The 26,905-nt window shown below is 43.9% G+C and overlaps 1 protein-coding gene across 1 annotated transcript in view; it reads left to right on the forward strand.

Annotated features, from left to right (window-relative positions):
- The window catches only part of ACADVL (acyl-CoA dehydrogenase very long chain), an 808,259-nt gene that overhangs the window by 711,320 nt on the left and 70,034 nt on the right, over positions 1-26,905 (forward strand). Inside the window, exon 17 of the mRNA XM_044076702.1 lies at positions 22,161-22,233. Coding sequence (XP_043932637.1) covers positions 22,161-22,233 — 73 coding nt within the window. The remainder of the gene's footprint in view (positions 1-22,160; positions 22,234-26,905) is intronic.

Here is a 26,905-nt window from a genome sequence, read left to right on the forward strand (position 1 = left end):
GACTGCTGACCAGTCACGAGTGGAGTCCCACAGGGATCAGTCTTGGGTCCACTCCTGTTTGGTATCTACTTCTCAGACGTCCAGGCCAACATGAAGGGACTCTGGCTGACAAAGTTCGCAGATGATTGCAAGTTGGGAGCCATTATTAACTCCCCAAGTGATATTGACATCCTACAGAAAGGCCTCACTGAGACCAACGACTGGTGTCAGAACCATGCCCGAATGCCAAAAAACGTGTCGTCATCCCCTTTGGGGAAAACCCAGTTCCCATGAATTGCTACATCGATGGTAGTCCCCCGAACACAGAAGGCGTTAAAAGAGATATGGGAACACAGGTTGACAGCAACCTCTCTTTTGACCACCACATTGCCACTGTGGTCAGAAAGTCCTTCTATATGGCACATCTCATTACTAAGGGTTTTGCATAAGGAAGAAAGAGGTCCTTGTCTCCCTCTACTCTTCCCTCATTAGGCCAATCATCGGGTACAATGCCCCATTTGGCATGCATCTCAGTAGACAACTGCAGCAGCTGGAGAGGCCATAAAAGTACCTCACAAAGAGGATCCTAGGCCATAAACACTTGTCCTATATGGACAGACTCAAAAAACTCCTATTCTCTATCTCATATCGCCTACTTGGAGGTGATCTCTGCTTTATCTACAAAGACATGTCTGAACCAGCTCGGTTAGAAATGCTACATCTAAAGAAATCGCAATCCCTCTGCACCACACACTCCAGAGACCTCAACCTCATTACCACAATCAACAGAACATGCTGGAGGGACAGGTTCATAACCCAGAGACTGCCCATGCTATGGAATAGACTTTCCATACATGTCAAGCAGAGCACCTCACTGGCCCTCTTCATGATAAATCTTGATGAGTGGATGGCAAATAGAATATTCACCCCAGGGATCACTCCAGTGGCTCTACTCGACAGAGGCAATGGGAACTAAGGTCGGGTGGCACAATGCCAGTGTAATCCTATGGGCTAGGCTTGTAAAGGCTCCAGAGCCATTAGCCTAGTACACACCTATGAAGCTTTTGGCCAAGATAGCACTGGTTCCTTCCTCTTCTGCAGTTAGGCAGGGGTCATCACTACAAGTTACCTCACCGGCTGGACCTGCTCACGCAGGACAAGGGGTCATTGGTCCACCCACATTTGCTAACTCTACAGCTGACCAACTTTTGATCCCTTTCAGGCAGCTATTCTCTAAGGATGTACTAAAGGTTTTGCAGGAAGCCCAGTACTAGAAAATCTTATATGTCCAAGTGGAGAAGATTATCCATTTGGTATCAGAAAAGGAAAGTGGATCCCTTTGGTGCGGATATTCCCCTAGTGCTTTCCTACCTGTGTAAGTTACTCAACAGTGGCCTTTCTTACTCGTCAGTTAAAGTCCATTGATGTCCTTCAAGGATGCATCTGCAGTCCTAACAAATGGGTTGTCCTGTCGTCAGGCAGCCCTTCAGTCGGCCGGATTCCAAAGTCTGGGTCTGGCCTCGGCTGGTGTCGCACTTCACCCGACGTCATCTCTGCTGGTCTTCGGGTATAAAGGCATCAGCCGACGCCATTTTCCCTAGTCTTTCTTGCCGCGTGGCGCCCGAAGCAGAAGCTGTTCGCAAGTGCCGGTCGGTCAGATCCAGAGATTACTACTACCGAATACTACTTCGAAGACTTCTAAAAAGTTAAGTACCCCGTTGGGGACTCTTTCTTGCCTCAGCCGATGTCAGAAAAAGTAAATAAATGTTTAACTTGTGGGAAACAAATACCTCATAAAGATTTCCACTCTTACTGCTTACCTTGTTTAGGCCCAGACCACGACGTAGCAGCCTGTTTAGCCTGTGCTTCCTTCAACCGACGAACGCTTAGGCGTCGGTCGGAGTCTGCTGAACAGTTTTTCGGCTCATATTTTGCGTACATTATGCCGTCGGATCCTCCGACTTCTCAAATTGTTAAGAAACGCAAAGAAAAAGACAGACACTCGCGGTCCGCGGTTTCGGCCGAAACCACGGTTAAGCAAACCGCGAGTGTCTCTGTTTCGGCCGAAACCGAGCAAACGGGTCAATCTTCAGCCGAATCCATGACTACTACCGAGGCTCCTGCTAGCCTAGTTGAATCGGCCTCTGAAGTTTTGCCTACTAATGTGGTTCCTCTAGAATTATCGGACACCATCCCTTTGGATGTCTCTACCCCAGCACGTGGCGCTGCTAGGCCTCCTGCAGCCATGTCTATAAAGGCCTTTGCCAGGGCTAAAGCAGCCAAAACTGCTAAATCAGTGCCTGTTAAGCCCCCCTCACACAGGCCCAGTTCCAGTTCTCAAATGCTTACTCTGGCAGAGGATCTCATCTCTTTAATAAGGGGATCCCAATCTCACCCAGACAGGGCCTCTCAGCCTCCAGAAAAGAGACCTAGAGCAGAGCCCCCTGAGCCAGTGTCCTCAGATGATTCTTCTGATGATTCAGACATTACAGACCATCCAGAGGCTCCTTTTTCTACTTATGAAGATTCCGATGCTGAAGAATCTATTCCTTCTGCCTCTCCACCAGAGGAATTTTCCTTTGGGGAAACCTTACATGCCATGAGAGAGCAATTCCAATGGCAGGGACAAGATTTCTCAGATTCAAGAAAAAGGCTTAGGACCTTTCTACATTTACCGCAACATAGGCCTTAGCTATACCTCCAGTTCTTCCTGTTGTGGATGATGCATTTAATGATGTTTGCACTGCTCCTGATACTTTACCTCCAGCCCCTGCCAAGCCCGATAGGTTTTACAGGGTACCGGACACTCATCACCACCTATACAAGGCTCCACTTGCAGATCCTGAGACTATCTCCCAGGGGCCTAAGGCAGTAGCTTCGACCTCAGCAAAAAACCCTCTCCCTTCTGAAAGGGAATCCAGGTCCTTAGAGAGATGGGGTAAAAAAGTTTACACCTCTGCTACTCTCTCAGCTAGAGCTTTGAACTGTTAGTTTCATATGATCCAATACCAAGAGTTTATGCTTGATCAGTTAACTAAGAAACTGTCCTCTGATGATTCCTTAGATAAGAAATATGTTTTAGAAATGGTGAATAACATTCAGTAGGTTAGTAACCATTCTTTAAAATGTGGCTATGATGCACTGGAGGCTTCATTTAGATCAGCCATGACTGGCACAGTTATAAGAAGGCATGCATGGTTGAAAGAACAGGTCTTGCAGGATCATGTTAAAGCAAAGCTATTAGATGCTCCTATGGATAAGGCCAGTCTATTTGGTTCTCCTTCCCAGCAAGTAATGAAGAAAATGGAAGAGAAGGCAAAATCTGTACAAACAGTTAAAGATTTCTTACAGGTTCAGCCCCCAAGGTTTAGCAGGAACTGGCCTTCCAAAAATTGGTCCTTTCCAGACTCCTCTAAATCTCAGAGAGGCAGGAATAGACGTTCCAGAGGCAGAAATCAATCCAGAGGAGGTGCCTACAGAGGACGCCAGTGGAAAGGCAATAACCAGCGAGGCACAGACACAACCACTGCCACTGCAACAGGACAATCACAGTGACTTGGCTCTGACACCGCCTACCAGGGAACAAATAGCAGCACCCTTAGGCGGAAAGTTAGCCTTATTTTCAAAAAATTGGCACTATATCACAAGAGACAAGTGGATTTTGCAGACTATAGACCAAGGCTACAGGTTTCATTTCCACACCTTACCAGTAAAAAGAGGAATGCCAAACCTACCTCCAAATCAGAAAACAGAAGCTCTAAAACAGATAGCTCAATTAACAAAGATGAGAGCTGTGGAAAGGGTACCACCAACAGAACAGGGCAAAGGATTCTACTCCAGACTCTTCCTAGTACCAAGAAAAGAGAAAAGTTGGAGACCTATTCTCGACCTGTCCGCTTTAAACACTTTCATCATTGTTCCAAAATTAAAAATGCTGACCCTACAGCAACTTCTTCCCATGCTGGGCAAGGAGTGTTGGCGGTAACTCTAGATCTCAAGGAGGCATACCTGCACGTCCCCATACGACCAAATTGCAGAAGATACCTCAGATTTCTTGCAGGATCAGAGCATTATCAATTCTCAGCATTGCCCTTTGGCTTATCTACTGCGCCCAGAGTATTCACAAAATGCCTGGCATCAGTAATCGCTCATTGCAGGCTACAGGGAATCCAAATTTATCCATACCTGGACGACTGCCTGATACAAGCGGACAACAAAAGCAAGCTGACAAAAGACTTACAAAGAGTCATTTGCTTACTACAAGCCCTGGGATACACAGTCAATTTAAAAAGTCAAGACTGATACCATCCCAAACAAGAACATTCTTGGGTGCAGAATTGGACACAGTAAAACAGATGGCATTCCTAACTGCAGAAAAGAAGAACAACTCCCTCTTTACTTCTTGGCATTAACAAAGCAGAACAAACTAACAGCAAGGAAAGTACTGCAGGCCTTGGGCTTCATGGCATCATGCATAATCCTGGTCCCCCATGCCAGACTGCATATGAGAAAGCTACAGTGGTACCTAAAGAATTTATGGTCTCAACACAGGCACAGCTTAGAAACCGAAATACCACTAATCCCATGCCTGAAACAAGAGTTCCTATGGTGGGCTCAAGCATGCCAGTCAAACCCAGGCTTGCCCTTCCACAACTTTCAAGCAAGCCAAACCATCACAACGGACGCCTCAGACCTAGGTTGGGGGCCCCACATGCTGGACAAATGCATACAAGGATTATGGACTCCAGATCAACTGCACCTGCACATAAATCAAAAAGAAATGCTGGCAGTAAAACTAGCAATCCAGAATTTCAGACCATTCCTCAAAGAAGGCCATTTAATGATGAGGACAGACAACACCACAGTCATGTGGTACATCAACAAACAGGGAGGCACTCATTCATACCCCCTATGCCGAATGACTCTGGACCTATGGAATATGGCTCTGAGCTACAACATTCAGTTACAGGCAATATTTGTACCGGGAAAAGAAAACATCCTAGCAGACATGTTAAGCAGAACTACCTCGGATGCTCACGAATGGATGCTACACCCGGACATCTTCAAGGCCATCACACAGAAATGGGGAATGCCACAAATAGACCTATTCGCATCCCCACTCAATCACCAGCTCAAGAAATTCTGCACAAGGACATACCACCCACTTGCATGGAAGGTGGACTCTCTATCCTTCAGTTGGAAAGGCCTGACAGTATATGCATTCCCACCTCTTCCTTTGATGCACAAGGTGCTACTGAAAATCAAAGAGGAGCGTCCAAGGATAATTCTGATAGCTCCAAATTGGCCAAGACAACACTGGTATCCATTGCTGAGGAGCATGTCTCGGGGGAGAACGTGGACACTACCCCTGATGCCTTTGATGTTAACTCAGAACGACTACAACATCATGCATCCAAACCTAAAACCTCTGCAACTGACTGCCTGGAACATTACATAACAGCAACTAACCCAGATTTATCCCAAAGGGTTAAAGACATTATCCTTGAGGCCCACAGACCTTCTACAAGAAGGAACTATGGAGGGAAATGGAAAAGGTTTGTCATTTGGAGTACTGAAAGAGGAAAAGATGTGTCAAAGATAGATATTGCCAACATCCTGGAGTATTTGGCAGAGCTTCTCCATACAGGCCTGTCCTATTCCTCCATCAAGATACATGCATCAGCTATTTCTGCAGAATACAGCTTCGATCCCCCTGTCTTCTCACACCCTCTACTCAGGCAGTTCCTCAGAGGAATCAAGAATGTAAAACCTCCTAGGAAACCACCATTACCAGCATGGGACTTGAACTTTGTGCTAGAAAAATTGACACTCCCTCCATTCGAACCAGCAGCAACAGCAGATCTTCAACACCTATCCTGGAAAACTGCTTTCCTACTGGCAATTACTTCAGCAAGAAGGGTTTGAACTACAGGCCTTAATGGCAGTACAACCCTTCCTAATCTTCCATCAAGATAGAGTATCCATGAGGACTAATCCTACATTTATGCCTAAGGTGGTATCCAGAGTGTCTCTAAACCAGGCAATCCACCTACCTACTTTCTTTCCCAATCCACAGAACAGGGGGGAAAGACTGCTGCATACCTTGGATGTACATAGACAGTTGCGCTACTACCTGGACAGAACCAAGGGCAATAGAAAAACTGACCAGCTTCTAGTAGCTTATGCAACAGGAAGGGAAGGAAAAGCAATTTCCAAACAGACAATCTCCAAGTGGATAGGAAATTGCATAAGATTCTGTTACTCCTACCATGGAAAGCAAATTCCACAGAACATAAGACCTCACTCTACAAGGGCTACAGCCACTCCCACAGCTTTCTTACGAGGAGTGGCTACCAAGGACATTATTGAGGCGGCTACTTGGACCTCCGTGCATACATTTGCCAAGCATTATAACTTACCTCTATACTCTAGATCCCGAGCAGGGTTTGCCACTGCTGTATTGCAAGGGATCCTAACTACACCATAATTCTTCTTCCTCCTCCCCTAGTTTGGCTATGGTATTCTACCCATTTGTTAGGACTGCAGATGCATCCTTGAAGGACATAGTACAGTTTTGTACCTACCATAAATGTAGATGTCCGAACAGGATAGCATCTGCAGTCAGGATTACCCACCCTCCTTCCCCTCTGTGGTACTCCTAGGGTATTTACCCTCCTAATAGCTAGCTGGGGGGGATCTCTTATGGTGTATTTGTTTGTATATTTGTACATACATGCTTATTTTTTGTGTTTTGCCTACTATTTTTTTTTGGAAACATTGGCATTTACCCAAAATTTAGTTTTCCAAGAGGGCAACTGGCATCTGGGGCAAGAAACACTGAGGAAAATGGCGTCGGCTGATGCCTTTATACCCGAAGACCAGCAGAGATGACGTCGGGTGAAGTGCGACACCAGCCGAGGCCAGACCCAGACTTTGGAATCCGGTCGACCGAAGGGCTGCCTGACGACAGGACAACCCATTTGTTAGGACTGCAGATGCTATCCTGTTCGGACATCTACATTTATGGTAGGTACAAAACTGTACTTTCTGCCTTGTCTGCCTGCTTGCCTTTGACCCCTCCCCTAGCTTCCAGGCTAGAAGTTAAGCTTTTTCTAAAGGGCGTTTTGCACTTAAGGTACCCCAGGAAACCAGTTCCTCCTCCTTGGGATCTCAGTTATGTGCTGGAAAAACTTGCCCAGGCCTTTTTTGAACCAGCAGCTTCTGCTTACCAAAAGTTTTGAACATGGAAAATAGTGCATGTTCTGTAGTCCAATCTTGCCTACATTGTTACCCGTGGGTTCAGACTCGGCCATACCCTAGCTCGAAGTCTTCAATTGGAGCGTGGCTAAGAGGTATCCCATGCTGCAATGCACCTATCCCCAGATCTCGTTTGCCGCTCGGACGTGGTCTCGCTCTTGGCTGTGGCCAAGTACAATTTTTTAATTTATTGTTTTAAATATTGTAGCTCAAAAAACTTATTTTCATAACTAGTGTGTGTGTTTTTCTTCTGCTGGTTGTGTAACAGGTTCTGTTGACTTTTCTTGTATCCCATTTCCTTTTTGGTGTTTACGGGCTAGGCCCATTTCAGTTAGAGGACCTAGTCCTCTCCTGTATTTGTGTAGTATACACGTTAGTGGGTTTTTTGTTGTGTGACTGTTTTTGGTGCCCTTTTTCCCTGGGCTAGGCCAGTTTAACTTAGAGGACCTAGTCCTCCCTGTGGTTATCCCACGGCCTCTAGGCCATTTCAGTTAGAGGCTCTAGTTTCCCACGCTCTGTCTTGGTTATTTTGGGTTATTTTTGGTGAAGGTGTCCGTACTGTTTTTCCCTGTGTGTGTGTTCTTGCTGGTCAACATTTCTAAGGATTCTAAAGAACACAGGCTTTCGGGCTTTAAAAAGTGTGTCAAATGTAATAATAAGATGTCATTGATGGATGGGCAGTCAGTGTGCATTTATTGCTTGGGGGCTTATTCATTTACAAGAATCCTGCTTGTTCTGCCATGCTTTCAGTCCATGTGCTGCAAGAGAGGAAGAACCAGCTTATTTTAAAGGTATTGCTGAAACCTTCCTGTGAAGAAGACTTGGAGAGGTCTTCTAGTTCCAGATCCTCTCCTTCCAAACCCTACAAAAAAACAGACAAAAAATCCTCAAAGAAATGCTCTCCAGCTCCGTCAGTTTCCTCGGAGCCGCCAGAGAAAATCACCAGAACTACAGTTGCTTCTTCGGCTCCACTGGCTTTGGGGCTGACAGAAGGCAGCGCATCTATGTCGTCAACATTGGCTCCCAGTCTATTGGAGCTGGTGACAGATTTGCCAGTTCAGAGCCGGTCTCCAGTTTTTCGACCAGTTTCTCTGACTCTCAGGTCTCTCTCTGCAGGGAGATCCAGATCCTCAACCATGTCCTCTAGGTCCTGTAGGACCCTTTCCGATGACGATGTCGATAGAGTGGTGAAGAAACTGCTCCAGTCATTGATGCTGGCTAAATTGCTTTCAGCTCCGACCCAGTTGGCTCCAGAGCCCATCCTCCTTTCGTCTTTGGCTGTTCCTCCTTCGAAACTTTCTTTGGAGCCAGAGCTGTCAGTTCTGACAGACGCCGCGAGGTCAGTTACAGTAGCTTCTTTTGGCATTTCAGCTCCAATCTCTGCTCCGACCCCGTCGGCGCCATCCACAGAGTCCAGGTTTCACAGTTCACTGGTTGGACCCGAGAGGGAGGTGTCAGATTCGGCTCCGAGCCTTCCTCTCGGTGCTTCGGCCTGGGTGAGCATGGACCCGGCATCAGCTTTGGACCTCATCTCCTCGGCTCCGAGGGCTACTACCATATCTTACATGGTTAGTCGACCTTCGGAGCAGGGAGGATCAGCTTTCGAGGTCATGAGGAGTGTACTGGCCAGGTCGTCAGCTGCATCTTACGGCACCGACACTCTTCCCCCTCCAGCACCGATATCAGTCTCAGATCACCCTCTATCCAGGGACAGCGGAGACCCAGGGCCTTAGGATACCTCCATGAGTGGTCCCCAACTTTCTGAGGCCTCCCCAGATTTTTTACCTGAGGAGCCCCCCAGAAAGAGTGTGTGCAAGAGGAAACACATTGACTCCCAAGATGAGTCTCTCACATCTGACACCGACCTCGAGGAGTCAGAGGGATCCCCCAAGTCGTCTTCTGATGATATCTCTTTCTCAGATATCTTGGAAATATTGAGACAGATTGGTGACTGGCCCTCCAAAGCCCCTTCTGAGGAGGAGTCTGTGTTCCTGAAGGCCTTTGGGTCCCAACCCTCCGACTCTTGGTTTTCTCCCCCGTTTGACGAGCTCCTGGACCTCATTTGTCGAAAGGTGTAGGAAACTCCAGACACTGTGGAACCGGTCCCTAGGAGACCCAACAAGTTTTTGTCCGCTACCCCTGATAGAGAATTTCTTACGAAAGGTGTTCCAGTAGATGCCATGGTGGTGGCAGCAGCCACCAAAACGGAACTTGCAGAAACTTCATCTACCGTCCATCCCCCTAACAAGGAGTCCAGGGCTATGGACAGGTATGGGATGCATGTGTTCTCTTCAGCAGCCTTTACACTGCAGTCGCTGAACTATTTGTCGCATTTTACATGGCTCCAGAGAGATCTCATAAAAGAGTTGGGAGATTCTCTGCAGGGTAACATTTCTGATGCTGTGGCTCAGAAGGTCCATGCTCAGATGTCTACCCTAAATTCTGTTACCATCTCCTCTATGAGGCTGATCTTTTACGCAGCCGACGGAGCGAGTAGGGCTGCGGGTTCGAGAGTATCTCTTAGGAGACACTCCTGGATGCACCTGTGCAACTTCACGGAGGCTTTGAAGTCTACCTTCACCAACACCCCGTTTGACGGTTCATCCTTATTTGGAACCAAGGTGAAGGACACTCTCACTAGGTGCGAGCAGGAAGGAAAAACCCTGTCTGCCATGGGAGTCTGTTTTTTCATGCCTTCTAGACCTTACCCCAAGGGCCAGAAGGGTGGAAAAATGTGGTTCACAAAGTTGCAGAGGTTTTTTTCACAACCCACAGAGTGATTCCCCCTCCAGAGGCAGAGGGGGGGTGGAAATTCAGGTAGATGCCGCCCTAAAGGAAGAGGAGGCCCGCGTAACCAAGGGGACCGCGATTCCTTTTGTGGTTCTCCCTACCAGCGCTCCTGAGGGGAGGCCCGACTGTGCATCTCTGGAGCCAGTCGGGGTCGCATTTCTCTATACCCAGTAGCCTGGCGAGACATCACCCAAGACGAGTGGGTATTAGAGATAATTTCCAGAGGTTATCATATTCTCCTTCTTTCTTATACCCCTCCAAACAAAAGAATCCCAGACGTTCCACCCAGTCAAAGGGATTCCGCAACATCAGAAGTACAAAAGTTGCTGTCAAAGGGAACCATCCACCCTGTCCCCTCAGACCAAGCAGGATTAGGGACTTACTCCAGATTCTTTTTGGTGCCAGAAAGAACAGCAGACCTGAGACCCATCTTGGATCTCAGCCGTTTGAACCTTCATGTAGAGAAGTCCAAGTTCCGTATGGTCACATTACAGTCAATTCTCCCGTTATTAGGGAAAGATGTGTGGATGTGCTCCATCGACCTCAAGGATGCTTACTACCATATCAAAATGGACAGGGCATCCAGAAGTCACTTATGCTTCCAGCTGGGAGCCAGTCATTTTCAGTTTTGCGCCCTGCCCTTTGGTCTCACCACAGCCCGCAGGGCTTTCACCAAATGCATGGCAGTGGTAACGGCTCACTTGAGACATCAGGGATTCCAAGTGTTTCTGTACCTGGACGACTGGCTCCTGTCTGCCAACACCAGGCATCTACTGCTACAGACCAGGGGCACCACTATTGCATTGTGCCAATGTCTGGGAATTACTCTGAATTGGGAAAAGTCGATCTTGTTGCCCTCGCAGTGTGTTACCATCGGTGCCGAATTAGACACTGTGCTCATGAGGGCCTTCCTACCAGAAGAGAAAATTCTGGTTTTACAGCAGCAGGTCTACGCTTTGCTACCACTGAAGAAGGTCAAGGCAAAAGTGGTCCTCCAGTTATTAGAGACCATGGCTGCCACGATTATGCTAGTTCCTCTTGAAGACTACACATGAGGCTTCTTCACTGGCTACTTTTTACCCAATGGTCTCTACAGCATCTCCCGCTCTCCCATCTTATTCTGATTATGGACAGGTGCAAGCAGGATCTGCGCTGGTGGCTTCAGACCAGCAATCTCAACGCAGGTATGCCTTTCATTCTTCTTTCTCCGGTGGCCACGGTGACGACGGATGCCTCCCAGATCGGGTGGGGGGGCATTATCTCGGCAGGACGGTCCAAGGCACATGGCAAGAACACAAGATCCATTTGCATATCAGTGTCTTAGAGATGAGAGTGGTGCTATTAGCGTTGCAAGCACTTCAGGGCTTTCTTCCTCATGGGACAATTGTGATCCTCTCAGACAACATTTCAGTGGTATGGTATTTGAACAAACAGGGAGGAACCAGGTTGAATCCCCTTTGCAGAGAGGCACTTCAAGTGTGGCAGTGGGCAGTATCTTCCCGACGCTTTCTAGTGGCAACGCACATACCGGGGAAGTCCAACGTGATTGCCGACAGGCTGAGCAGAGCTATTCTGATGCCTCACAAGTGGTTCCTGAGCGAACAAGTGGCAGAGCGGATTTTCCGCAGATGGGGTCAGCCTTGCTGCGATCTATTTGCCAGCCCCCTCAATGCCAAATGCAGCAGCTACTTCACTGTTATCCCCCCGAAGGGGGAAGCACCCAGGGAAGCTCTAGTTCACGATTGGCCCTCCGTTCTTCTCTATGCCTTCCCTCCAATCCCCCTGATAACGAAGGGTATTCAGAAAGCACAATCCTTGGGAAGCAAAATGATACTGATTGCACCACACTGGCCTCGTCAGATTTGGTTTCCTTTTCTCTGCCCTTATCTAATGGACAATCTGTGGATTCTGGACCCAGAGCCACATCTACTGACTTGTATGTCAGGGCAGCTCCACCCCTCCATTCAGACCCTCAGGTTGACAGCATGGCTGCTCCAATTCCGTCCCTAGTCAAGCTTCATGATTTTTCCTTAGAGGTGGTTCATATTCTGTCTTCTTCCCACAAGTCTTCTGCTAGGAAGATTTATTCCAGTAAGTGGAAGAGATTCTCCATTTGGGCTCATGAAAGGTAGATTGATCCCTGTACAGCTCCCATTTCATCAGTTTTAGAATTTCTTTCTCAACTGTTCAGCCAGCTGCGGCAACTATCAAAGTGCAGTTGACAGCCATTTCTGCTTTTCATGTTGCTAATGAACCCAATCTAATGGCACACAGACTTTGTAGGGGCTTTCTGAAGGGGACTGTGCTACTTCAACCTCCAGTTTTTGATCCTGTAATGCCATGGGACCTTAATTTTGTGTTACAGTGGCTTACCTCGCCTCCTTTTGAGCCCGCAGCATCACGTGACATACAATTTTTGTCTTGGAAGACTATCTTTTTGATAGCCATCACTTCGGCTAGACGGGTCTCTGAACTCCACGCTTTATTGGTTCGGCCCCCTTACTTGGTATTTCACAAGGAGAGGGTTTCGCTAAGACCTAATCCTTCCTTTATGCCTAAGGGTGCTTCGGTGGTCAACCTCAACCAGTCCATTGAGCTGCCTGTATTTTTCCCTGAATTCTCTAACAGGGCAGAATTTAAATTTCATCAGCTAGATGCCCACAGACAATTGCGTTTCTATTTCCATAGAACAAAAGATATTAGGAAATCTGATCAACTCTTTGTCTCATTTTCAGACAATAGACTTGGGGTTCCAGTTTCTAAAGTAACTCTGTCCAGATGGATTTCTAGTTGCATTTCCTTCATTTATTTTTCAAATGGCAAGGAATTGCCCTTTAAAGTGAAGGCTCATTCTACACGATCGGTGTCTACCTCTACTGCCTTTCAGGCTAGGATGTCTATGGATAATATTTGTGCTGCAGCCACTTGGGCGACTCCTCACACCTTTATCAGTCACTACAAAATGGATCTGATATCTAGAGGCAGATCTTCCTTTGGTTCCACAGTGCTCAAGAGTATTTTCCAGTGAGCCACCCAAGGTTTAGGTGCTAGGGACACTGTCCCACAGCTAAGAATGTAGGTGAGATCGGACTACATAACATCAAGAAGTTATGTACTCACCATAATGTTCAATGTATGTAGTCCATCTCGCCTCACATCTTACTATAACCCACCCACCGACCCTCTCCTGGAGGACCTAGAGGTCGAGTCTCTGTTTTCAGCACTCCTTTTTGATGTGTTGAGTTGGTTCTTCCTCTCAGCGTGTTGGTGTGTGTGTATGTGAGCTTGCAGCGAACAAGATCTAGGGATAGGCTCATTGTAGCATGGGATACCTCTTAGCCATGAGCCAAATGAAGACTTCGAGCTAGGGTATGGCCGAGTCTGAGCCGAGGTTTGGCTCCGAACCCACAGGTAAGAATGTCAGACGAGATGGACTACATACATCGAACGTTATGGTAAGTGCATAACTTCTTGTTCTGGTAGCATTAACCTCTGCCAAAAGGGTTTCTGAAATTCAGTCATTAATGGCTTTGCCTCCCTTTCTGGTCTTCCATAAGGAATAGGGTATGCTTCGGAACTAACCCTTCATTCATTCCAAAAGTGGTGAACAAGTTGTCACTTAATCAAGCCATCCAATTGCCTACCTTCTTCCCTTCACCTTAGTCCTCTAATGAGAGGATTTTACACACCTTAGATGTGCATAGACAACTCAGATTTTACCCTAACAAGACAGTCTATCAGAAAGTCTGACCAACTTTTTGTGTCATTTCTTCTAGGGTTCTGTGCTTACCTGTGTCCAAACAAACTATATCCACATGGATTTCAAAGGCTATTGTGTTTTGCTATGAATTCCATGAAAATCCGTGTCTGCCAAGGCACATTCCACTAGGTCAGTTGCATCCTCAGGGGCCTTCTTCAAGGGTCGAGATGCCCATTCCATCTTGAAAGCAGCCACCTGGTCATCTCTTCACACCTTCATGAAACATTACAAATTGGACACTTTCCATATCCAGAGCAGGATTTGCTAGGGCAGTTCTGCATGGATTCTTGGAAAATGCTTCCTCTTAGTTTCCCCTTCTCTTTCCTTCTCCCTGGGTCTTCTTTTCAGCTCTGGCACTCTCCCATATGTAAAGAATGCAACATTGAATAGAAAGGCATAGAATAGCTGTGTTAAATCTTACCATAACCATAGATGTCCATCTCTTCTATGTTGCAGTTTTCTGTCCCTCCCGCCTTCCCCCTTACAGCTTGATGTTTTGTAGGATGATCCACCTAGGCTCCCTGGGGGTTTTCCTCATGGGGCTTATTCTGAAGATGGTACCTGCTGACATCCCTTTTGTGGCTGACATCTGTGCCTACGTGCGATGTCCCACGTACAGGCAAGTGACTCTAAGCTCTTGTATACAGGCTGGAGGTTTGGTCATCTGAGCGGAATGCAATCTATATGTAAAGAACACTACAACATAGAAGAGAAGGACATCTATGGTTATGGTAAGATTTTACACAGCTATTCTATATTTCTTCTTCTGAGTAGGTTTACTGAAAAGAGGCAGGGGGGCTGGAATTTACTGAAGAAAACTGGCAAAGGGACCAAGGTATTGGGAACAGATAAATAGAAAGAGAAAGGTAATAGAGTGGGATGAGGCTGAGAAGAAGTTTGGACTGCAGGTTAGAGAATACCTTACTTACCAGGGATTTATGCCAAGAGAAAGGGAGAGGGGAATCCTGACCTGCTCTGGTAGACCTCTTAGTTGAATCTAGATCAGAAGCTGCTATTGAAAAAAAAAGGATAATTTTGTAGGTCATATAATATATTGCATAATAGATATAACAGCCAGTCAGATGAGATTAGAAAAGGTTGTGAAATGGAAAAGCAGTTTACAAAGAAATAATGGATGGATATATGTATGGTTCCAAAGTTTGCAACTAAGTCCAGAAGGTTTAGCATTTTTGCTTGGAGGTGTTTGCATAGGTATTTTTATATCCCTAGCAAACTGCAAAGATTTTTTTCTCAGTTAAGAAATGTTGGAGGTGGGATGAGGAAGAAGGAAGTAACTGGGAACATGTTTTTTGGGAGTGTAATGCATTGGCAGATTTTAAAAAATTTCCTACAGATTACTTTTGATAGAAATATTTGGGGAACAAATGGCTATAAATAAAGAAATAAGCTAGCGGGTAGGATATGAATTGCCTATACATAGAAAGGTCTTACTAAGTTTAATTATGTTCACTGATAAAAAAACAATTACTAGAAAACCGAAATTGAAATCTAAACCAACTGTACTTGGAAGTACTGAATGTTGTAAAAGAGGTAGAATAATCGGGGAAAAGGATACATTATAAAGGGGAAGGAGCAGATAACAGAAATAAATGGAATTTTTGGGAACAATAGAGGCAGAATAATGTTCAGGAGGTGGGTGAGGTTTAAGGGAAGTCAGGAATTGAGTGATTTTTGTAACATTGGACTTAGAGCTGTTGTAATGAAGTAAAAATATGTATAATGTATGTAAATTAAAAAAAAGTGTTTTGCTTTTTGTGAATGAATATATGCCTATATGTTAAGCGATAATTTAGTAAAGGTGTTTAAATATAGTGGTCCCTTCTGTCTCAGACAGACAAAAAGGTATTTATACCTTCCTCCTTGAAGCTCCCCTGTAGCTAACCCTACCGCTGGGAAGACTTCCATTGAGTCCCCATTGTTCTGACTTTTTGTTTCCTTTCACTTTACAGATAATTTCATTAGTTTCTGAAATGAAGGATGAGTGTTTGAATGTTGGATTGTTTCTTGATTATAAAGCCTGTACTGAAAATTACCATTTTTGCAGCTTAGAAGCATCTGCATTCAGCACCTTTGATTTCAAAGAAAGATCACCTGTATAAGGCCTCAGTGGAGTGCAGAGAGAATCTGACTAAGCATCCTGAGGCAGATTAGTTATATTTAATTTTCATTTTATTATCTTCAACATTGTTTTAACTGAAGTTGATGTCATCACTGTTTGGAATTATTCACTGATTAGATGCAACATATCACACACTGTTATTTTTGTGAAACCTAATGAGTTATCAGTTGTGAATTCAGAACAGCCAGTACTCATCGACATTAGCTGCCCTACTGTGTGGTGTTTCTTCCCTTTCCTATACATTTGTGTAACCTGTAGTATGGTTATACAAGTTTGGGGTGTTGGGGGCATATCCCCAACAATATCAAAGACCAACTTTCTTTATGGAGACAAAAAAGCTTTGTTTTGATGCCTCGAGGTGGTAAGAAGACCCATGTTTTGTACTTTCTGTAACTCTCTTATGCCTTTGGCCCAGTTTGTGCCTTAAAAGGCCTAGTACCACAACACCAACCTGGATAACATCCTCATCTTTGATTCAGTGTCGGTCCCAAATATCTCAACACATTTCTACCTTGCTATCTAATAAGATGTTTAAACCTTCAGAAAGGGTGCAATCCCTGAACTGCCTTATATTACCTGAGTTCCAGTGATCCTTGTGGACAAGGCTGTGGAAAATATGGCAGACCTTCCTAAATCTGGAGTCCAACAATGTCTGGAAAATACTTCTTTGGCATCTGAAGTGGGCCGCCTCACAGCCTGCTGTAATTTTGACTGTGCTAGTATTGTGTTCAGGGCAGCAGTCACATGATGTTACTGTGCTGGTAGAGTTTATTCTGTCCTTCAAGATTAAGCTTAAGCTATTCTTTCTGTCTGCCTCCCTTGTTGAACGATGTCCAGTTCAGGAAAGTCCTGAAGGCTCTTCTAAGTCTTTCAAAAGAGAAAACAGATGGGCACTAGGACAGTCTTTTCTGGGCCCCCAGCTGCTGTCTGTTCTGATTCCCCCATTTTTGAGACAGTACAGCCCATCATATGAAGGGGAAGGGGTTCCAAGCTTGAGGCAGTCTTGTTTTTCCCATATTAACTTGCAGAGTCTTTTAAACTGGTAACTCCACTACTGTAGTTGTCACAGTCCCCAGTACCACTCAGGGCTGCACATGAAGAGGTCAGTTTTCGAGTTTGCCCTGTTTTTAAAGAGCTACTGTTTCAGTCTTGGACAGCTATGCATTAATTGTAAATTGCCCTCCACCCCATCCCACCCCACCCTAAGTTCCAGGGAACATTCAAGCAGCTTCTGTAATATTCTTGAAGCAAGCCCAGACTAAACTTTGTAAAAGGGACATTAGATCCTGTTCCTTCATCAAGGAAAGTGTTCTTTGTTTTCATTGCTCCAAAAGTGACTTCACTGAACAACTCTTGTAGTTCAAGGTCTCCGTATCTCATTGGGAGGGAATACCTCTGCTACTGCACTTTGATGGTGTAATTGGATAGTATGGATGCCTTTTATTACAGCATTTTGTGATGTCTACACCAGAACATAGCTCAATCCACAATATGTAAATGTCACATTAAACAGCAAGCACTGCCCCTTAGATTGTTCCCTTTGCCCAGAGGTCATGGTGGCTTAGGGTTTGCAGAAGAAATATGTCCATGTGTTTCAAAGCATAGATTGCAGGTTCTTAGTGGTCTGACCAAGACACTTCTTGGTTGGCTTGGATGCTTCTGTGGTTACAGGTCAAGAAAATCTCCATAAAATGCCAGAAGTCTTCTTTGAGCACTATTTGGATGATAACCATTGTTGGGGCACAGCTGGACGCTGTTAGTTGTATGTACCCTTATATCACTGTTGCATTATTCCAAACTGTTGGGTTATTTTGCTAAATAACCTGGAAGTCCAGCCAGTGTACCAAAGCCAAAATTCCAGCTATACTCTGTCGCATATCGTCTACTCAGAGGCGATCTCTGCTTAACATACAAGGCCATGTCAAACCCAGAGCTGTTGGACATGCTACACTTAAAGAAATCCCAAACCCTCAGAGCCACACGCTCCAGGGATCTAAATCTTGCCATCACAATAAGCAAAACATGCTGGAGGGATAGGTTCCTGACCCAGAGACTCCCCAGACTCTAGAACAGACTGCCCATATATGTCAAGCAGAGTGCCTCTTTGGCCGTCTTCAAAAGGTACCTTGACGATTGGATGGGAGAAAGGAAATTCACTGCAGAGGTCACGTCAGTTGCCCTGCTAGGCAGGGGTCCAGGGAAGTAAATAGTGTGGGAAGAAATAGCCAGGGAATTGTTATGGCTAGGCTTGTATAGGCCCTAGGGCCGATAGCCTTGTACCAACCTATGAACATATCTGAAGTTACTAGAATCACTTAGGATTCAGCCCAACACACTACTCATTGGCAATTTTATCTACACCTTCATAAACTGTGAAACATACAGAACCACTAACATATAGGCTCAGAGATTCCTGGACTTTGTCGATGCAAATGCTGTGGAATAGTTGGTCAGCACTCCCACTAAGGGCTCAAATATGCTTGACGTAGTACTCACAAACATGCGAGAACATTGCATCCCCCCTCAAGTGTAATGTCCTCATTGGTAAGATTGGATCATAAATTGTTCTCCTTTGAAATAAATGTAACCATAGAACCCCCCTTCAAACCTTAAATAATTTCTCCAAGACAAATTACCTTCTATTAAGTGACGGCATGGATAATTTTCACACTCCCCCTAACCCTGAAAACACAGAGGCCTGTGCAGAAATATACATGAATGCCCTCTACAGCCATTTAAACAACTGAATAAAAATGGCAATACCATACCAAATTAAACCTAGCACTAGCCGGAACAATATCACCCTGGTGGATCCTTGGCAAAAACAGACTATACAACAGAAGGAAGAAATTGCTGTCTAGAAGTAAGTGGGAGGGTGCACAACAGTGAAAAAAAATCCCTTGTTAGTCTCAACAGGCAAATCGGGGAGCTAGTCAAGTCTCCAAAAGCTAAATGCAAGAATAATTTAGCCTCCAAAGCAAAGAATAACCACAAAACATTTTTTAGTTCTATCCGAAATCTTAAGGGAAACACTCAATGATGTGCTAAGTTGGCTGTAGATAGCGCTACATATACTCAGCCAGAAGAAACAACAGGATTGCTCTGGGCAATAAATTTAGCTCAGATTTCACCCCCTCATCACCTTCTGTCATTTTCCATGAAATACTCCCCTACCATTCCTTTGCTTGCTACCGCAGAAAAACAGGTAATCTCTGTGCAATCTAAAGCCAGAAATACGACATCAGTAGACCCTTACGGAATCCCATGGTGCCTATTAAATAGCATGAAACATGGCCTAGCAGACCCACTCAGATCTCTGTTTAACCACAGTCTCCACCCAGTCTTTGTTTCAGTAGATTGAAGGACAGCAAGAGTCATCCCTCTGCACAAGGTGGTGACCATCAGTGGACTAAGGAAACTACCGACCTATAAGTCTGACTAGCCTCATATGCAAGGCTATGGAAAGGATAATCATGGACCATATTAACAACAACATAGGAAATCGCCAGACTTTAGACCCAACCCAGTTTGGCTTCATCAAGGACAGGTCCTGTTTGCTCATTCTGGTGGAGTTCTTTGAGAAGGTCGGCAAGGTCACAGATGAGGGTAAGACAGTACATACTGACTTCCTTTACCTGGCCAAGGCATTTGACACAATACCTCACCCAGGTATTATAGATAAACTCACAAAATTGGGCAAAAATCTCTATGTCACCAGATGGTTAGCCAAATGGCTCAAGGATGGGACACGTTGTTAGTGATGGAATCCACTTCCAGCAAGAGGCCAGTCACCAGTGGAGTACCACAGGGCTCAGTGCTAAGCCCCCACCTGTTTGGGGTATACTTCTCAGATGTCTAGGCAAATGTAGATGGCCTTTGACTGACCAGATTTTCTGATGACTGCAAGTTGGGAAAAATCACTCACTCCCCAAATGATGTTGATGTCTTACAGAATGGTCTGATGCAGACTAATGATAGGTGTCAGAGCCATGGTCTCAAACTAAATGCAAAGAAGTGCATAATTATACTCTTAGGGAAATCAAATACACCTGCAAGTTACAATATTGATAGCACCCCCCCCCTCTAAGAATGGACCCAGTGGTGAGAGATCTGGGTACTTAGATAGATGGTAATCTGAACTTTGACCACCATGTGTCCATGGAGGTGAAGAAATCCTTCTCTCTGGCTCAGCTTATAAGTAAGAGCATGGCATCCAAATCTAACGATGCCACAGTACCACTGTACTCTGCCCTCTTCGGACCAATAATCGAGTACAGTGCACCCTTTTGCATGTACCTCACCAGGCACCTGCAATGGTTGGAGCTTTCTCAGAGGTTTCTCATCCAAAAAATATAGGGTATAGCTAACATCTTATATGTGGACAGATTAAAAGCCCTATCACTGTATTCAGTTTCCTGTTGATTACTGAGGGGGTAATGTGTGCCTGACCTACAAGGCAGTGTCTGACCCAGCACTGATGGAAATGTTGCATATTTGCAAAACTAACTGCACAAGGCTTACTCACTCCAAAGATCTAAACCTGATCTCTGACATGAATAGATCATGCTGGAGAGTCGGGTATGTGTCCCAGAAATTGCCCATCCCTGACCCCCTTCAACCACAATCTGGACCACTGGATGGGAAATCACAAATTCACTCCTGGGGTGGCACCCATGTCCATTATGGACAGAGGCAGTCTGTAAAAATTGTCAAAATGTTGCTTGCTGACCTTTGTTGTTTTTCCTGTAGGGGGTAGAAGATTGGGTAAAATCTGAGTAAAACTGGCAAGGCTTGTAAGGACTCTTTAGCCATTAGCCTAGTAATCTTCTATGAACCTATGACCATTTGGCATTGACCTAGTATGTGTCAGGACACTGTACATTCGGTCCAGTGTCTGACAGCCGTATGTGTGTTTGTGCGTGTGTGTGTATATATATATATATATATATATATATATATATATATATATATATATATATATATATGTATATATATATAAATATAAAAAATGCATGTGTATGAAATACGGGTACAGATAATTTTGTCAAACTTACCTTTTGTCCAACTTTTTTGTTCGAATGGTCAGATTGTGGATGGCAGCAGTATCAGTGTTGAGCATCTCATGTTGTATTGGGTACTAATGCCAAAGCTTTATTTTGTATTGAGACTTTTAGCACTGAGATATTGTGTACGTGGGTGTGTGCCCACCCACTCTTGCACACAGGAGGGTGTTTGGGGATTAGCATTAGAGCAGGAGCAAGGGAAGGAGATAAATGTAGTATTGAGTGTTGGGGTAAAGGTAAGCACACGTGATTAAGGTGGTGCAAGGGGGCATGAGGGGTGGAGCTAGAAGTTGATCATTGTGAGCTAACCTCTGACAAAAAAACATTGAGTGTGATTCATTTGTTGACAATTGTGAGTAGACTTGCCCAAACAGGAGGCAGCTAACAGCTTTTGTTTTACTTGTTCAGTAAAAAGGATTTTCATTTTTAAGATATCTAATCTCTGTACTGAATGTCACAAAGTCAGTAATGTGATTAAGGTACGTTGCTCCAGTTGCACTCTGGGGTCTGTTTAGATATGCTGTAAGAATGGTAAGCTGAAGGTGGGCAGACAAGTAGCTCTCTAGGTGCCAAGTATCACACTGTACAAGTACAGACGCAGCTATGAATGAGTCAAACTCTGCACTATCTCATTTTCTTTCCTGGTTCCTTCTTGGAGCAATCATATTCAGTTTCCAACTGCTCTGCTGGTTGCACTTGATCTTTAGGTGTCAGATCATTCCCTTTATGTGAATGTTGCTCTGTCTTTCTCCCTGAAATGCAGGTGCCCTGGTAGTGATTATAGCTAGAGGAGAAATTGATGTTTATTTTTTACTCCTCCTATACTATAGATGCTCAAATTTCTTCCCACTGCGCTGATCATGCTTAGATGGCAAGTTTGAAATGTCATACGCTAAGCTGATTTACAGTTAATTTTCACATTATTGCTTTATACTTTAATTCCATTTTTTAAAATGATCCCTATAAACTCCGCCACTGGGTCATTTTTTTAGTTTGTTTTTTCTATGTCTTTTTTTTTTCTCAGAATTGCGAACCTGTAGATTGAAATCAGGAGAGTGATGACTGGTGAGGTGGAGGTTGCTGGGCAGAACACTGAAGATAGTATTTAATGGGTTTGAGAGGGCTTATGGGCAGAGCAGTTCAGAACTTATGCTTCTTGCTTTATTTTTAGACTGTGAAAGCCATTGAAGAGCTCGGAGGAGTGGTTGAAATCCTGCTGCTAAAACACGGCAAAAAGATTGTTGGTGAGTATGCATTAGAAGATCACAAACTTTGTGCGCATGTTTTTTTTTTTTTTTAATGCCAGTTCATTCTGCATACAGCATTGAATTTTTGTGGTGTCTTTAGGCCAGTTGCAGTTGCCTGAATTTCCATTTCGTTTTCCCTAAGTACATATGCTGGCTTTCATACTTTACAAGTTTGTCATACCTTGCTATGCCTCGGAGGGGATGTAGACCCTAGAAACCTTGCTATACATTATTCTTTTCAACCAGCGTTAATTTCTGTCTTGAATGACATGCACTATTGCATAATGTTTAATGTTGACTACAGAACTGGAGACTGGAGTTTCAAACCCTTCCTCCCTTGAGCTATAGACCGTATGACTTCAGGTCTTTTAGAGTGCTTGGGCTATATAAAACAACCAGGAGTGCTCAGAAGGGTTACCTAGTTATTGAAAAAATAGATTCAGCGATACAAGAGTATGTTTCTGGGAACTTAAGGCCAAAGGGAGCTTCTTATCTGAACAAGTATTGATTATTGAAATAGACTTCATATCCTTGAATCTGAGTACTCAAGACTGTGAGCATTGCATTTTGTAAAAAAAAAAATAGTAATGATTACTAATAATGAATAAGCACATCTTTCAAATTGTTACAAATTATGCTGCATAGCAGATGCAGTGTTTATATCCTTGTTAGGGTTTCCTTGTACCTCTTTGAGACGCATTGTTTGATCCATTGTTATATTTCATAGAGTATGATTTTGACCACTGGAATTTTAACTTGATTTTCTTGCTGTACTATTTTTGGGTATTTTGATGATTTTCTTTAGTTATTTTTATTTTGAGATGGCACCAGATTGGATTGTGAGCAGGACATCATTTTCATGTTAATGTATAGTCTTACTGTTTCTCATAGGGGTTGTAACACTAAAAAGAATAATTAAGTGTGGGGGGGGGGTGAGAATGCAAATAACACTTTTATGTTTTTTTTATGTGCATGCTAGCTGTAGTGTCCTTGGCTTGCATTGTTTCATTGGTTTGGTGATTGTATATGTTGGCTTGCATTTTTCATTCGTTTGGAGATTGTATGTTTGTGATTGAGAAGTTGTGGTTTAAGTTTCATATAAGGGTCTCTAAGAGATTAAGTTATGAAAATACAGACCTGCTCATTACATTTTTGTAATAAAAAGATTTTTGCATCAAGATGCAGAAAGAATGAAACTGTGAGTAGTGATGGGTATGCATGCATAAACAGCTTTTAATCAGTCTGCATAGAAATTGTATGACTTTACTTTTAGAGCCCTCTGCAGTGATGATAGTTGAGTTCTGTTTCTTCAGAACCCTTAGCTGTTGCATGTCTTCAAAGACTTTGGTTCAATGCTCACAATGTGACTCCCCCTGATACTATTGCATTACCACAACCATTTAAGAGAGCATGCTTTATAAAGAAGTTCTTGTGTTCAGTGCTGAAAAGTACTCTGAAAGAATCTCTGTCAGTTTACCAAGATAGTAGTTGTCTCTACTCCTTGGCAAATGAGCATGGCATACAGCATTGGCCAGTGTCACAGCTTGAACCAGGCTGTCTGTTTCAAGTGGATGTCTTTCTTTGTATCTACAAAGTGGAGATTGCAAATGGATAGCCATTAGTTATTGGTAGGGTGGATCCGAGTGCAGTTTCTGACAAGAATCAGAAGATGGCAAAGGTGTTGAATAAAAAGGCAGCCAGTAGTCAAAGTCATCTCCTTTAAACATGCTAACATTTTGTTGACCTCTATTCTTTTTTAAGCTGCAAACTGTCATTTATCTAGCAAGGGAAAGAACTTGCATCCTTAGCTGAATGATGGCAGCAAAGTGGTCAGGAGAGGTTCTTCTTTGCATCTATTTTTTAAGCATTTTCTTGGGGTGTGTTTTAATGCTACACCTCCAGGTCTCATCACATGCATATTCACTTTCTAGTTAGGATTTGAGATGAATGTTAGGCCCTGAATGTCTTTAATTTGCTCCCTCCTCTGTTAGACTTACCATTACAATAGAGCAGGCCTTTACAGTTAACTCCTGCACATGCAGAGCCTTTGGTCCCACCACACTGGATTTGTGTTTTACATGTCAAACCTTAATACACTGTATGTTGGGAGATGACTAACTGGATGAAGAAGCTTACATTAGGAAGTATAACTTCATGACAGCACAAGAGTCAGAAAAGGCAGTTTATAAGTGCTTGCAGCACCATTTGAATGGCACTTCCCTGATACTGGGATTTGTTTCTTGAATTCCATCTTGCATCTATGGCATCAAAGAGAGAGACAGGTATATCTTCGAGTGTACTGCACAGGTGCCACCCGACTTGCTGGATAGGGAATGATGGACAAAGGTAAGGATTTCTTTCCTTACACAGTGCCCCTCATGCATGACCTTTCTTTTGAGGGATATGTTGGACTCATGAACTTCTCTTTGGAGTTTCCTGAGATTCCTTTTCATTTGTCCCCAGAAAAGGTACAATCACTGTCTCTTTAAGAAGGATAAGGGACCTCTGGGTTGGCCCTGGAAGCTGTCACTTATGGTACCATTCTTTACAGTATGGAACTCGCAAATACTTGTTCTTCAGTTCCAACAAAGACAGAATTCCACTGTGATCCCATTTTTTTTCTTTATGTAGCACCACGTCCGTCTCAGGTTGTTGCTCTTCAGCCTGCCATCTACCCTGATACTCATCATTGAGACGCCTGCGTTAATGCCAGAGCATTTGCAAGTGAAGAATCTCCTGATGTTCCCTTATTTAGATCACTGACACCTTTTGGGAATGCCCTTGTGCACCATGAACTTTCTGGCATTACCATCTTTGCAGCTTCTAAGTATCATCATAAAATGGGTGAAGTCAGCACATTTTTCCATGTGCTCCTTAATTGGACCAGAGTTCCTTTTGTACTAGTTTCTTTAGTTCTGGAGATCATTTATGCATTTGTGGCAGTAAAACCTTACTATTGAGATTACCCAGTCAGGCCTAGGTTTGCTTCTGAACATGGAAGGACGCTCTTTTTCCGTTATGTGAAAAGAAGTGATGCAGGTCTGGCTTTGGGCCACCAAATGTGGTATCATCATTGTAATAATTTCCATACCAAAAGAAGTAGCTAAGATAGCAGGCTTCTGTTGAAGTTGAAGGTCAAGGATACTTCCATTGAAAAGATTTTCTCGGTGCAAGGAATCCCAGATGTTTATCTGTTTGCCACAAAGAAACATGACCCCCCCCCCCCCCATTTTCTACTGTCTTCACAAAGCAGTGAGTAGACAGTGGATGTCTTTTCTCACTCAAAGGGGAAAGTCTGGTGCTCCTTTCCACTATCCCTCTTGATTTTACACTTGTTAGTGAAGTTCTTGGTAAAGACCATAGCTTATTCCTTTTGCCCCATGGTCTATGATGCTTAGGCCACTGGTCACTTAGTAAACTGTCTTGGTCAGAGCCAGGGATGTCCCTTCATGCTGGTGAGACAGCTGGAGGCTGCGCAGGATCTGTTAATCCAGTTTGATCTTCCAGCCAGGATCTCCTATATTTTCAATGCCACTCAAAATCTTTTAGCTTGCTAAGTGTATTCTTCTGTGAAGAAACAGTTTGCCATTTAAGCAGAGAAGTGATGTCATCCACCGCAATCCATAAAAACTGCAGATTCCTTTTTATGGTCCATTAGATAACCTGTTTGATGGGCAATGGGCTTAAACTTCCACATCATGGCCCGTGCTATTTAAGTGTCACGGGGCTAGTAATACATGATTTGTCTCCCACTAATGGTACCCATTAGTATACACAATACAGTGGCCTTGTTCATAAATATACACTACTGCCTTGGGTAATGGCTAACCTGCCATACCAAATAAGCTTTATATTGTACTGCTACAGATCAGAGATTTCAACCACTTCAGACTGAGCTCATTGCCATCCAGATCAACCTCGACAACAGTAGTTGCAGCTAAACCAAACGTATGCAAAGGTAAGCATGAAATGTAACTATCAATGCCCTCTCTTCCAAAGTTATGGTAATGCTAACAACAACTAAAAAAAGAACATGCCTTACTATAGAAGCAAACCAACATTTAACTATTCAAATGATAGCAGTGTTACGAGCAGTCATTTTTGTGAGGCAAATACCACATAGTCACAGGTCCTAGTAAATTGCTTAAATTCTGTCAGTAAAGCATCGGCTGTCAACATTCAAATTTAGATATTTTTTACGTGAAATAAATCAAAACGTTTTTATTTTTACAGTGTAGAACATGCACAGGGAATAAAAATATGACATGCAAACAGGTAATGTACAAAAAGAAAGTAACATCTAAACCTCTAAACTTGAGACTCTGTTCTGGGATGAAACATAAAATATGCCCTTGCTCTTTTTTTTATTTTCATCTTTGTACAATTATTTACAACTCTTTTTTTCAATTTGTTACAACTACCCTACTTATGCATATTCCTCCTGTGGTGAGCAAAAGTTATTCAATCCACAAGCATCCATACCTGACCAACTTTGAGGAATGATTGTCCTTCTTAGGATTTGAACTTCATAACAGGTAGACTTTTGCTTTCACTCTGTGAGTCAGCTGCCTCAGCACACTTGAAGATGTTCTTCATCTCACATTGCTGCAGTCCTTACTTATGGGTAGTCCGCTGTCCTCGGTCGGCCCGAATACCAAAGTATTAGGCT

The sequence above is a fragment of the Protopterus annectens genome, chromosome 7.part0, assembly GCF_019279795.1.
Source record: "Protopterus annectens isolate FY-2018-M chromosome 7.part0, PAN1.0, whole genome shotgun sequence".
Taxonomy (NCBI): Eukaryota; Metazoa; Chordata; order Ceratodontiformes; family Protopteridae; genus Protopterus; species Protopterus annectens.